Source organism: Hyperoodon ampullatus, assembly GCF_949752795.1.
Source record: "Hyperoodon ampullatus genome assembly, chromosome: 18".
Lineage (NCBI taxonomy): Eukaryota > Metazoa > Chordata > Mammalia > Artiodactyla > Ziphiidae > Hyperoodon > Hyperoodon ampullatus.
In genome coordinates this window covers 13,281,934-13,296,554 of record NC_136931.1, presented here as the reverse complement: position 1 = coordinate 13,296,554, position 14,621 = coordinate 13,281,934, and the positions used below count along the sequence as shown (strand labels likewise).

The following is a 14,621-nucleotide window of genomic DNA, read 5'->3' as shown; positions in this document are numbered from 1 at the left end:
TGGGCCTGCGCGTCCAGAGCCTGTGCTCCACAATGGGAGAGGCCACAGCAGTGAGAGGCCCGCATACCGCAAAAAAGAAAGAAAATAATAATAATAAAATAAATAAATAAATAAATAAATAAATCGTACATTTCTTTAAAAAAAATTACTTTAAATGTCAATGGACTAAATGCTCCAATCAAAAGACACAGAGTGGCAGACCGGATAAAAAAACCCAAAAGCCTACAATATGCTGCCTACAAGAGACCCACTTTAGGGCAAAGCACACATACAGACTGAAAGTGAGGGGATGGAAAAAGATATATGATGCTAACGGAAATGATAAGAAAGTAGGGGTCGCAATACTCACATCAGACAAAATAGACTTTAAGAAAAAGGCCATAAGGAAAGATAAAGGACACTATATAATGATAAAAGGATCAATACAAGAAGAGGATTTTTAACTCGTCAACATATATGCACCTAATATAGAAGCATCGAAATACATAAAACACAGTTAACAGACATAAAGGGAGAGACTGACAGGAATACAATAATAGTAGGAGACTTTAACACCCCACTCACATCAATGGACAGATCTTCTAGACTGAAAATCAATACAGCAAACAGAGATCCTAAATGATACAAGAGAACTGTTAGACTTAATTGATATTTTTAGAAATTATCTCAAGCATCTTTTGTGACCACGACAGCATGAAACTAGAAATCAACCACAGAAAAAGAAATGAGAAAAAAACAATTACATGGAAACTAAACAACATGCTACTAAAAAAACCAATGGGTCAATGATGAAGTCAAACAGGAAATTAAAAAATACCTTGAGACAAATGACAATGAAAACACAACCATACAAAATCTATGGGATGCAGCAAAAGCAGTTCTTACAGGGAAGTTCAAGCGATACATGCCTTCCTCAAAAAACAAGAACATGTTTTTTGTCATAAACATGTCTGTTTATGACAAACTCACAGACAATATAATACTAAACTGTGAAAAGCTGAAAGCCTTCCTGCTAAAATCTGGAACAAGACAAGGATGCCCACTCTCACCACTTCTATTCAACATAGTACTGGAAGTCCTAGCCACAGCAATCAGACAAGAAAAAGAAACAAAAGGTATCCAAATTGGAAGGGAAGAGGTAAAACTGTCATTATATGCAGATAATATGATACTATATATATAAAATCTTAAGGACTCCACACAAAAACTACTAGAACTGATAAAGGAATTCAGCAAGGTAGCAGGATACAAGATTAACATACAGAAATCGGCTGCATTTCTTTACACTAACAATGAAGTATCAGAAAGGGGATGTAAAAATACAATACCTTTTTTAAAAATCACACCCGCGGGCTTCCCTGGTGGCGCAGTGGTTGAGAGTCCGCCTGCCGATGCAGGGGACACGGGTTCGTGCCCCGGTCTGGGAAGATCCCACATGCCGCGGAGCGGCTGGGCCCGTGAGCCATGGCCGTTGAGCCTGTGCTCCGCAACGGGAGAGGCCACAACAGTAAGAGGCCCACATACCGCAAAAAAAAAAAAAAAAAAAAAAAACAACCACACACCCGCAAGGGACTTCCTTGGCAGTCCAATGGTTAAGACTCCGCACTTCCACTGCATGGGATATGAGTTCAATCCCTGGTCGGGGAACTAAGATCCTGCATACTGTGCAGCCAAAAAGAAGAAAGGAAAAAATCACACCCCCCAAAATAAAATGTTTAGAAATAAACCTGACTAAGGAGGAGAAAGACTTATTCACTGAGAACTATAAAACATTAATAAAGGAAACTGAAGATGATTCAAAGAAAGGGAAAGATATCCCATGCTCTTGGACCGGGAGAATTAACACTGCTAAAATGGCCATACTACCCAAAGCAACCTACAGATTTAATGCAATCCCTATCAAATTACCCATGACATTTTTCACAGTACTAGAACAAATAATCCTAAAATTTATATGGAACCATAAAAGACCCAGAATTGCCAAAGCAATCCTGAAGAAAAAGAACGAAGCAGGAGGCATAACCCTCACAGACTTCAGACAATATCACAAAGCTACAGTAATCAAAACAGCATGGTATTGGCACAAAAACAGACATATGGATCAATGGAACAGAAAATAGAGCCCAGAAATAAACCCACACACCTACAGTCAATTAATCTTCAACAAAGGAGGCAAGAATATACAGTGGGAAAAAGACAGTCTCTTTAGCAAGTGGTGTTGGGAAAGTTGGACAGCCATACGTAAATAAATGAAGTTAGAACACACCCTCTCACCATACACTAAAATAAATTCAAAATGGCTTAAAGACTTAAACATAAAACATGACACCATAAAACTCCTAAGAAGAGATCATAGGCAAAATAAATCATACCAATGTTTTCTTAGGTCAGTCTCCCAAAGCAATAGAAATAAAAACAAAAATAAATAAATGGGACCTAATCAAACTTACAAGCTTTTGTACAGCAAAGGAAACCATAGCAAAATGAAAAGACAACCTACAGAATGGGAGAAAATATTTGCAAAAGATGCGACCGACATGGGCTTAATTTCCACAATATACAAACAGCTCATACAACTCAACAACAAAAAAACAACCCAACCAAAAAATGGGCAGAAGAGGGACCTCCCTGGTGGCGCAGTGGTTAAGGATCCACCTACCAATGCAGGGGACGTGGGTTCAATCCCTGGTCTGGAAGGATCCCACATGCCGAGGAGCAACTAAGCCCATGTGCCACAACTACTGGCCCACATGCCACAACTACTGAAGCCTGCACGCCTAGAGCCCATTCTCAGCAATGAGAAGCCCAGGCACCGCAACTAGAGAAAGCCCACGCGCAGCAACAAAGACCCAACGCAGCCAAAAATAAATAACAAATAAATAAATAAATATCCTATGATAAACCATAATGGAAAAGAATATAGAAAAAGAATATACATATATATGTATAACTGAATCTCTTTGTTGTACAGCAGAAATTAACATTGTAAATCAACTACGCTTCAATAAAAAAATAAAGTGAACCTCTTATAAGCAGCATTAAAAAAAAAAATTTACACTCCCACCAGTACTGTATGAGAGGTCTGGTTGCTTTATATCCTTCCCAATACTTGATATTGTCAGTCTTTTAAATTTTAGCTGTTGCGGTGGGTGCATATCAGTTACCACACTGTGGTTTTAATCTGTATTTCCCTGATGACTAATCAAGTCTCTGTATATATTTATTGGCCATTTGGCTATCTTGTTTTGGAAGTACCTTTGCAAATCTTTGGCCCATTATTCTATAAGGTTGTAGAAGTTATTTATGTATTCTAGATATAAGCCCTTTTCTGGATATATGTATTATGAATGTTTTCTCTAGTCAGTGGGTTGCCACTTCACTCTTTTAATGACGTCTTTTGATTAAGAGAAGTTCTAAATTAAAATTCACCTGTTTTGTCACTCATTTGTTGGAGAAATCTGGTCACTGGTCCTGTGAAATGCCCTACATCCTAGATTTGACCAACTACTTCCTCAAGATATTTTTAAACTTATTTACAGAGTTGTACAATCATTACCACAATACAATTTTTTTGTTTTTGTGGTACGCGGGCCTCTCACTGTTGTGGCCTCTCCTGTTGCGGAGCACAGGCTCCAGACACGCAGGCCCAGTGGCCACGGCTCACGGGCCCAGCCACTCCGCGGCACGTGGGATCTTCCCAGACTGGGGCATGAACCCGTGTCCCCTGCATTGGCAGGCGGACTCTCAACCACTGCGCCACCAGGGAAGCCCCCACAATCCAATTTTAAAACATTTCTATCACCCCAAAAATATCCATCACACCAATTTAGAATCATTCCCCATTTGTACCAGCAGCCCTTACGCAACCACTAATCTACTTTGTCTCTATAGATTTGTCTTTTCTGGACATTTTACATAAGTGGAAACAAAATATCTATGCTGGCTGTCATAACTTTTAAAAAATTTTAATGTAATTTTCTTATATTTCTTCTATATTTTGAAGTACTCCTTACTCCTAGATTTTATCACTCATGTATTCCTCTAATACTAAATGGTTTCATTTTCCACACTAGATCTCTAACCTCTTATATCCTAGTTTATAGTATTGAGGAACAAATCCAAATTTGTTTTCCAGTTAGCTATACAGTTTTAACAATAATATTAATTATAAGTCTATTTTTTCCCCACTGATATATTCCCTTTACAATGTATTAGATTTTCATATATGTATAGGCCTTCTTCTAGATGTTCCATTTGTAGAATGTCTTACATTTTAGATTTGAATGACTGCATTTTTGAGTTATTGCTCATCTTGTTCCTTTATTTCCTTCCTGTAAACTGCTTAAACTGTTTATTATATCTAGAGTCTCAAGTTGACTCAGGGTTTTTATGGGGGGCAACAGTACTTACTAGGTGGTATGGACATTTTCTTTTTAAAAAAAAAAATAAATTAATCTATTTATTTTTGGCTGTGTTGGGTCTTTGTCACTGCACACGGGCTTTCTCTAGTTGTGGACAGCGGGGGCTACCCTTCGTTGTGGTGCATGGGCTTCTCATTGCAGTGGCTTCTCTTGCTGCGGAGCATGGGCTCTAAGTGTGTGGGCTTCAGTAGTTGTGGCACATGGGCTCTAGAGCGCAGGCTCAGTAGTTGTGGTGCACGGGCTTAGTTGCTCTGCGGCATGTGGGATCTTCCCGGACCAGGGATTGAACCCGTGTCCCCTGCATTGGCAGGTGGATTGTTAACCACTGCGCCACCAGGGAAGCCCTGGACATTTCTGATTGCAGCACGTCAAGAGGCACATAAAATCTGGTGGTTTCACTTTCTGAAATGCTAAGATTGATCAACGGGTTCCGGTGGTGTCACCCTGGTCCCTCTATTAAAGACTCCCACCAACCTTCCAACCTAATGGTTTTAAGAGTCACTGATGATCTTTGACTAGATACATCAATTCATTAGTAGTCACAAAATGATAATTTTTCCCCCTATCATTCATGCTACAATTACTAGCTGGGATTTTTCTATTAAACAAAACTTCCTTAGGGGGTGGGTGGAAGGGAAGAATAGGCAGAGCATAGAGGACCTTTTGGGCACTGAAAATACTGCATATGATATCATAATGATGGATGTATGTCATCATACATTTGTCCAAACTTATAGAATGTGCAACACCAACAGTAAACCCCAAGGTAAACCAAAGACTTTGAGTGATTACAGTGTGTAACTAGGGCCTCCCTGGTGGCGCAGTGGTTGAGAGTCCGCCTGCCAATGCAGGGGATACGGGTTCGTGCCCCGGTCTGGGAGGATCCCATATGCCGCGGAGCGGCTGGGCCCGTGAGCCATGGCCGCTGAGCCTGTGCATCCGGAGCCTGTGCTCCGCAACGGGAGAGGCCACAACAGTGAGAGGCCCGCGTACCGCAAAAAAAACAAACAAACTTAAAAGACCTTCTCCATCAACTATTTGGTTTTCTGGATACAGTTCATATAGGAAAGGCAGGATAAATGCTTAATCCTTTATTCAAGTTTTCAGAGCAATGAGTCAGGGCTCTAATAACTTATGATGGTGATAAGTAAGGTGTTTTTTTTTTTAAGTGCACAATTATGAATTTATAGATTCACACAGATTTGATGTATTTCAATCTGTAATCTAAGAATACATTCATTATTCTTTTTAATGCTCAAACTGTCCCAACTTAGGCCAGTAGGATCTCTTTCAAGGTTGCGCCTGTGCCTACTGACGTAACTCTGTAAGACTCAGATGGCTTCCTTGCTTTCCAGCACAATAAAATGCCCTAGGCCCATCTTGTATATTTCCTATCACAGACCTGGAAAGCCATTTCTCCAAGCCTTGGTTACCTTTACTATGAGAAGACCACAGTGTAGGGTATCAGATAGGTTTTTTGGTTTTTTTTTTTTCTGGGTAAAGATTTTATTTATTTTTGGCTGCGTTGGGTCTTTGTTACTGCGCACGGGGCTTTCTCTAGTTGTGGCGACCGGGGGCTACTCTTCATTGCGGTGCACAGGCTTCTCCTTGTGGTGGCTTTTCTTGTTATGGAGCACGGGCTCTAGGTGTGTGGGCTTCAGTAGTTGTGGCTCGTGGGCTTAGTTGCTCCGCAGTACGTGGGATCCTCCCAGACCAGGGATCGAACCCGTGTCCCCTGCATTGGCAGGCGGATTCTCATCCACTGCGCCACCAGGGAAGTCCCCAGAGAGATTTTTAATACAAGCGTATGCTTAAGGGGTCTCTGCCCATCTACTGTTAAATAAAGTTCCACTTGCACTACACGTAACATTACACTAGGACTTAAAAAGTACTGGACTAGACAGGGTGCTGAATTTACGAAGATTTTCTTTTAAATAATCTACTTCCTTCTCAAATGTCTAAGAAAACGAAAGGGAATGTAAAATGCCATTATAAAGTGACCAACTCAATGGGTCACAAATCACATTAAATTGCAAGCCAGATCAAATCCTCTCTATACAGTTATGGCCAGTGAAAGCTCTGTACTATAAAGCATTAATCTATGACATTTGGGGTGAAAAGGGAAAGTATCAAAACACAAGTCTAGAATTTCTAGCCTTCTGGAGTCTAAGCTTTCCGGATATTGACCTTGTGAATCAAATCTGGATAAAACACTCACCTTCTAAAACCACAGCTTCAGGTTCCTCTGCCTGGACAACTCCCTCTTCATACTCTGTGGAGCTGTCACTGTCAGAAGTACCTGATACCTGCAAGTCTTCAGAGACAGGATTCCTAGTCTCTGAACCATAAGAGGTGGCTGGCGAATGAGGCTGCGTCCTGTTTACTTGAAAGTAAGCATCCAACGGTGCTCTCAACCTATATATGCAGAAAGACAACAGAATTCTTGTACAATGTACCATCATCACAAGAATAATCCACAGTAATTTGGAGGTAAATCCTAGTCATTTTAATGCATCACCAGGCCATTAAATGCTGCCTTTGAACGTTGAAGTAGAAATAGAGATTCAGGCAGGTGCTGACTGGACTAGACATGCTCTTTCCACTCAAGTATTCCATTAGCCCACACTGAAGCCTGACCCCTCTGCTAAGAGCTAATCCTACTTTACTGGCATTTCTTTTGTCAATACCTTTTAAAGACATGACTCATTAATATAAAGGAAGGAAGGAGGGGGGGAGGGCTGACTCAGCAATTTGTCTGCTGATATTAGGGGGTTGAAAAGAGAGTGGGCAAGACGAAAAAGGGCCCTATTTTTTTTTTAATTTTTTAATTTTGCTGTACGCGGGCCTCTCCCGTTGTGGAGCACAGGCTCCGGACACGCAGGCTCAGTGGCCATGGCTCACGGGCCCAGCCGCTCCGCAGCATGTAGGATCCTCCCAGACCGGGGCACGAACCCGCGTCCCCTGCATCGGCAGGCGGACTCTCAACCACTGCGCCACCAGGGAAGCCCTAAAAGGGCCCTATTGATCAAATATGGCCTCATGGGATTCTGCTTCTGCAGCTACTAAGACCAAGGTCTTTTGAAGGTATGAAGCCTGGCTATGGTCATCATTGTTTCACCTCTTATCTTGAGCCACTTTTCAAGTCAAAAATGTTAAAGAAGGAGAAAAGTTCTCTCTTTTGCCTGCTCAAACCTGCTGTTGAGCTCTCTAGTGATTTTTTTTCCATTTACTGTGTCAATTCCAGTATTTCTATTTTGTACATTTTTATAACTTCAGTCTCTTTATTGATATTGTCTATTTTGTTGTTTTATACTTTGCTTTAGTTCTTTGAATATATTTAAATAGCAGATTTAAAGTTGGTCTAGTAAGTCCAACATCTTGGCTTCTTCATGTACAGTTTCTATTTTTTCTTCCTGTGTACTGGTTATACTTTCTTTTATTTTTTCTTTTTTTTATTTTTTATTTATTTTTTTTTTTTTGTTTTTTGCGGTACGCGGGCCTCTCACTGTTGTGGCCTCTCCCGTTGCGGAGCACAGGCTCCGGATGCGCAGGCTCAGCGGCCATGGCTCACGGGCCCAGCTCTGCAGCATATGGGATCCTCCCGGACCGGGGCACGAACCCGTATCCCCTGCATCGGCAGGCGGACTCTCAACCACTGCGCCACCAGGGAGGCCCTGGTTATACTTTCTTTACATACCTTATTTTTTCTTGAAAACTGGACATTTCAAATAATATAATGTGGTAACTCTGGAAATGAGATTTCACCCATTCCCAGGGTTTGTTGTTGTTGCTCTTTCTTATAGTTGTTACTATTGGTTTAGTGACTTTTCTGAAGTTAATTCTATAAAGTTTGCATTCTTTGTTGTGTGTGGCCACTGAAGTTTCTGTTTGGTTAGCTTAGTGTTCAGTTCATGACTAGACAGAGATTTCCTTAAACACTTGGAATCAGTATACCTCCCAGTCTTTGCTGAGGGACTTGATGTGTGTGTTGGGACACATCAACAATAATCAGCCAGGCAGGTGACAACTCTGCCTTAGCCTTCATTTCCTGCTTATGCAGAGCCTCAAGGTCAGCCAGAGCTGAGAGCTTAGTGCCTTCTTAGGTCTTTACTGATTGTGGGCCCAGCTGCACACAGCCCTGGGCATGTATGTGGCCTTCTAGATTCCCAGGAATATGTCAGAACTTTTCAAAACCCCATAGGAAGATCTCATTCTCCACCTTTTCCTTTTAAGCTTTTTGGTTAGTCTAATGTTTGCCCCAATGGTCATCCACTGCCACAGGCAGACCCTGGGGAAAAGGCTTTAGAATTTTTGAACTGGACAAGCCAGGGATTGCCTTTCAAGTGGGATCTTCCAGGAAACCAACAAACAGGTCAAAGAAAGAGAATTCTCTGGGGATGAGGTTTTGAAGGACCTCCAATTCCATTCTACTCTCTCTAGTTGCTTCCAGGCTGCTGCCTTTTCACTGTGATTGCAGGCATTTAGTTTTCAAGACTACTATGGAGGGACTTCATAGTAAGTCCCTCCATAGTAGTGGTTAAGAATCAGCTTTCTAATGCAGGGAGCATGGGTTCGATCCCTGGTCGGGGAACTAAGATCCCACATGCCGTGGGGCAACGAAGTCTGCGTGCCGCAATGAAAGATCGATCCCACATGCTGCAAATAAGACCCAACGCAGCCAAATAAATAAATAAATATTTAAAAAAAAGACTACTATGAAGCTGAAGAGGGGGATGGGAATAGGGAATGCCACAAAGCTCACAGTTCTTACTGAGATTCAGCTGGTTTTCTTTGAGAATCACTCACTGAATTGCTACAAGTATTTGGTTAATTTCCAGAGTACTGAAAAGTTGATTTTGATAAATTTTGCCAGTTGTTTTAATGATTTTATCTATTTATCTATCTATTTATTTATTTATGGCTGTGTTGGGTCTTCGTTTCTGTGCGAGGGCTTTCTCCAGTTGCGGTGAACGGGGCCACTCTTCATGGCCTCTCACTGTTGCGGCATCTCCTGTTGTGGAGCACAGGCTCCAGACGCGCAGGCTCAGTAGCTGTGGCACACGGGCTTAGTTGCTCCATGGCATGTGGGATCTTCCCAGACCAGGGCTTGAACCCATGTCCCCTGTGTTGGCAGGCAGACTCCCAACCACTGCGCCACCAGGGAAGCCCTGTTTCAATGATTTTATGGAGAGAATTTTCTGAGGTCCTTACTCTGCTGTTTTCACTGATGTCACTCAGGTTTCCTTTTCAAAAAAAAATGCTAACCAAGTTTACAAACTTATTTTAGGAACTGTGCATGAACAGCAGCTATAGCTACTCATGAGAATAAGAATATAAGAACAGTATTTCCTAAGAACATTTTAACCAAATGAAATACATAATAAAGTTAGGCTATTACATGCATATCAATAGCATTCTGCATAGAAACCAGTAAAAAATTAAGTGATTGACTATTTTTTAAAAAATCACTCATTAATATTGCTTTTACATAGCAAAATAGGCATTTCCAAGGTCAGGTGGGGACATATAAAAGAGGAACTATGAAGAGCAACTGGGAGGCAGTGCTAGGAGTACAGTCTTGGAACCCAAGAAATTCTCCTTTTTTCCTGCACTTATCATCTCTGAATTAAATAACAGTACAGTAAGTTCTTGCCCCTTGCTTACCCTCTGTAGTCCTAGATTCCCTAAGCTCCAAGAGAAAAGGTACCCTGATCTGTCCAGTTCACCAATGTATCATCAAGGCAAGAGTTCAGTCTCTCACATAGTGGAGTGTTACAAATATTTGATGAATAAGTGATGACGCTGGCTGTCAGAATCAAGCAGCCTCAAACAAAGAAACAGGAAAGAAGTTTGTGACCTTGGCTGAGAAGTAGTTGGGAAAAATATCCCACTATGCAGGTTTCCCCAATTTTTGGCTTCTTGGTGGAGTCTGAGGCAAAAGCTGCTCACCTTGGCCCAGGCTCTCAGCACCTGGCCCAGGAATGGTCTGTCGGGTGAGTAACGCCAAACACCATAATGAGAAATTCACCTCAAGAAATTCAGAAGGTGTAAGCAATGAGTCGTGGAAAAGCTCAGACTTTTATGTGAATTTAGTGTGGAATTTGTTTACAACACAATTTAAAGGAAAAAAATTTTAACGCCACATTTATCTGGCTCCAGAATCCATGTTCTCTCCACTGAACTGCATAATTCCTTGCCTTTAAGGTTTATTCTCTTTGTGGAGACAAACATATGACCGTCAGTCAAACAGCTTAACTGATACCATTTAACATCTAAATTCTGTAGCTCAGTCCCTGAGCAGAGATTCTACACACATCGAGCTATTTTCTGAGAGTCTGGCTTCTGTGTGGCAGCATCCCCTAGGAGAATCATGCTGACTGTGCCAACAAGAGAATTCGGTCTCTGTGGTGTTTCTAATTTTCTCTGTAAATTGGCATCTGGTTTATAAGTGTCACTCTCCTGTGAACTGGTTAACACAAAAGTCCCCAACCAAGAGCAATCTCCACCCCCGCCTGCTCATGAGTGGATGAACAACCAAGCGTGAGGACTACTGCAAGAGGCCTCTTGACAGTTCTTGGGGACACCATTCTCAACTGTCAGCCCCCTTACTTCAACAGGGTCCCCAAATTGCACTACAGGGTACCTTCACCTATGACACAAATGTATGAAATCCTACTTTGCTTTCAAAATCCGAGTAAACAGCATCTTAAAATAACAGAATAGCATACATCTGCAACTCTTGTCAACACAGAACTAGGCACCTCTCACCCTTGATGGATCACATCCAGCAGTGACCAGGCATTACAGAGACTAAGCCACAGTAATAGCAGGCCCTGATACAGTAATCAGCAGGATCCATGGAAAAGGATGCTGAAATCCAGAATCAGAAGGCACAGTCCAGTTCCACAGTTATCCCAGTCAAATCACAAATCACCCCATCATCTTCCTCATTTGTAAAACATAGGTATTAGATGGCCCAGCTACCACTTTTTATTGTCACCTCATTATTTTCACAGTGTTAGAAAACAAATGGGTCTGACTGAAGTTTCTTCTATCTGTTTTTGTTGACAACAGTCAGATTCAGGTTCAAACACCAGCTCTAACCTCCTCTGTGCTGTCGCTATGAGACCCTGAACAAACCACTCTCTCAGGGTCCAAGTTTCCTTCATATTTAAAATGAAAAGGTTGAATTCAATCTCTTTCAACATTATGAAGATACTTAGAAGCCCAAATGTGAAACAAAGTATTTCAAAAAAAGCTGAAGGAAGTTAAAAAACAGGTAAGGCGTAGACAATTGTTATTCTTCATAATAACTCTGTCAAGACTTGAGAGCTAAGCCCTTCAAGAGGCAAATTCGAACCAAAACCTATGGAAGAAAATTATTTTTAACTCTACAACACTTATCAGGTGAGGAGGGCTAGAATGTTTCTCACTTAGTCAGATACGCTCTAAATTAATTCACACTCTACTTTTCACAAGGCTTCTCTAAATCCAGCCTGCCCATCTTCCAAAATCAACTGCACCACTAAGTGGAGAACAATGAAACATGGGCGAGTGGAGTGGCCTTGCAAGTTAAATATTTTTTTGATGAACAGACAAATGATCAAAAGAAAAGCCAGCCTCTACAGAAACCGCTGCCAACAAACTACCACCGAGTTTTCAAAACATATCAGTGTAACTTATCCCCTCCATTACTTTGTGAAGTAAATAAGGCAAGCACTTTTATTCTCATCTGACTTATGCGGTAACAGGGTTTCAGAAAGGTCACCTGACTTGCCAAGTCACAATGCCAATTCTTGGCAGCACTGGAGCTACGATCAGGGCCTAAGGTTCATAATTCCCAATCTGGCACTAATCCTACTGTTTATACATATATTTACCTGGCACTGTTTGTCCTGTGAGACCCTCCAGCTCTTGCCCTCTGTGAAGCAGAACTCCTCCTCCTCCTGGCTCTCACTGGCCCCACCCTGTGGTCCGAAGTTGGTCTCAGGAATTCCAGCATGCCACGAAGTCTCTGCAGCCCACTGATGAAGCTGTCCACTGGATTCAATGAAGATACTTGGGCAGTGCGGTTAGCACCAGATTCCTGCCTACGCTCCTCTGAAACTCCTGGATTGATGTTCTCCACAGTCTCTTCTCCTGAGAGCTCCTCTGTCACATCAATGGACACCTGTGGAGCAGGCTGGAGCGGGGCTGGTCCCCCTTGGCTGCTGACCACTTCATCAGGAGGGGGCCGGAGCGGGGCTGGTCCCCCTTGGCTGCTGACCACTGCAGCAGGTGCAGGCTCAAACAGGGGTGGTCCTTCCTGGCTGCTGGCCACCTCAGTATGAGAAGGCTGGAGCAGGGGTGGTCCCCCTGGGCCGCTGACCACTTCAGGGGGAGCAGGCTGTTGTGCAGCACCATGATCTAACTGCACCTGAAGATCATATTTCATTGCTTCATGAGCCATCACTGAAGAAGCAATATTTGTAAGTATTAGTAAAATACATCAGCTATAAGACATGTTTTATCTAATCATATCTGTTCTTTAATATTTCTGTTTAAGATCATTCTTGGCAAAACTGAGAAACTTAAAGAGATGATTTTGTTCGACTTTTTTTTTCATAATAAGTACTTATAACCAGTTTTCCTGTTTGCCCTTTGAAAACATGAAGTCATGTGATCACAGCACTATCCTTTAAAATAGATCTAGGGACTTCCCTGGTGGCACAGTGGTTAAGAATACGCCTTCTAACGCAGGAGACACAGGTTCGATCCCTGGTCCAGGAAGATCCCACATGCTGCAGAGCAACTAAGCCCATGCGCCACAACTACTGAGTCTGTGCTCTAGAGGCCACAAGCCACAAGTACTGAAGCCTGTGTGCTGCAACTACTGAAGCCCATGCACTCTAGGGCCCACATGCCGCAACTACTGAAGCTCGCGTGCCTAGAGCCCGTGCTCTGCAACAAGAGAAGCCACCATGATGAGAAGCCTGCACACCACAACCAAGAGTAGACCCCGCTCGCTGCAGCTAGAGAAAAGCCCACGCACAGGAACGAAGACTCAACGCAGCCATAAATACATACATACATACATACATACATAAAAATAGATCGATAAGAGGACTGAACTACTGAAAGTAGTGGATCCACAAGTACAAGGCAAATGGAGTATGAGACACACAAATCAGTTTTTCGGACTGATAACTGGTAGGACTGTGTGCTGTTGAGAAGCAAGCTAATTTCCACTGAGGGGACTGTAAAAACCACGTACCAAAATCCTGTGAAAGTAGTTAATCTGTCCCTCAGGCAAACAATCAAAAAACCCCTCCCCCTATGCTGCAGACAACTGGAGGTTTGAACCAGACAGACTTAAGACCAGCAGGGAAAACAAAGAGTTAAGTGAAAGTCTACGAACTTTCACAAGTGTGAGACACTTCCAACCCTTCTCCCCAGCTGCACAAATCCAGAACGCAATATTCTGGTTTACATACATTCTCTATGCCTCAAGGCAGGAAATTACAGGATTGTTCCCTAGAGAAAACCAGCTCAAGAGGAAAGATCTATAAATACTGACAGCTCTGACTCTCAAGAAAATGGCTGGGTCTCTGCCCATACAACTAACAATAAAAGTCCACTGGTTGGTAAGGTTCAGTCATTCATAAAGAGCTTCCAATCAGTTTTCTGGGGGTCTCTCCTCAAAATGAACAAATAGCCAAAGAACAACTGACATTCAAGAAAAGCCTCCAACATGCGAGAAAGAGACCAAAGCAGACAAAGAGAAGAAACTCGGAGAAAACAAAGGAATACAATGCAAGAAACAGAAATAAGTAAATAAATAAACAAATCCAAACTTAAAAGAATGCCAAGGAAATAAAGATCAAATCAGAAAACAAGAAAGAGCTCTTAGAAAAAGAAAATTTACAGCCAAAGTAAATGCTTTAATAGAAGGACTGGAAGATAAACATGAGTAACTCTTTCAGAAAACAAAAGACAGTTAAAAAATAATAATAACATTAAAAGCTCAAGCTAGAATACTTGATTAACTAAAGTACAAGAATGAGAGAACTCAAAATGGAGAAGAAAGTGAAGCAAAACCTCTGGTCAAGATGTAACCATACACTCTCTTCTAAGAACCCCAACACGGTAAATTTCCTCAAAAATTATATCAGTTACAGAACAACCTCCATTATTAATTCCAATTTTAGGACACTTATATGC

At 41.9% G+C, this 14,621-nt stretch overlaps 1 protein-coding gene across 4 annotated transcripts in view; it reads right to left on the bottom strand.

The window, feature by feature from the left end:
* RFWD3 (ring finger and WD repeat domain 3) overlaps window positions 1-12,870 on the bottom strand; it is a gene marked incomplete at its 5' end in the record, with an annotated part of 36,931 nt that extends 24,061 nt beyond the window's left edge. For all 4 annotated transcript variants that reach the window (XM_079724279.1, XM_079724280.1, XM_079724282.1 and 1 more), the window contains 2 exons: window positions 6,640-6,836; window positions 12,302-12,870. In XM_079724279.1, coding sequence (XP_079580405.1) covers window positions 6,640-6,836; window positions 12,302-12,870 — 766 coding nt within the window. The remainder of the gene's footprint in view (window positions 1-6,639; window positions 6,837-12,301) is intronic.
* Window positions 12,871-14,621: the final 1,751 nt, after the last annotated feature.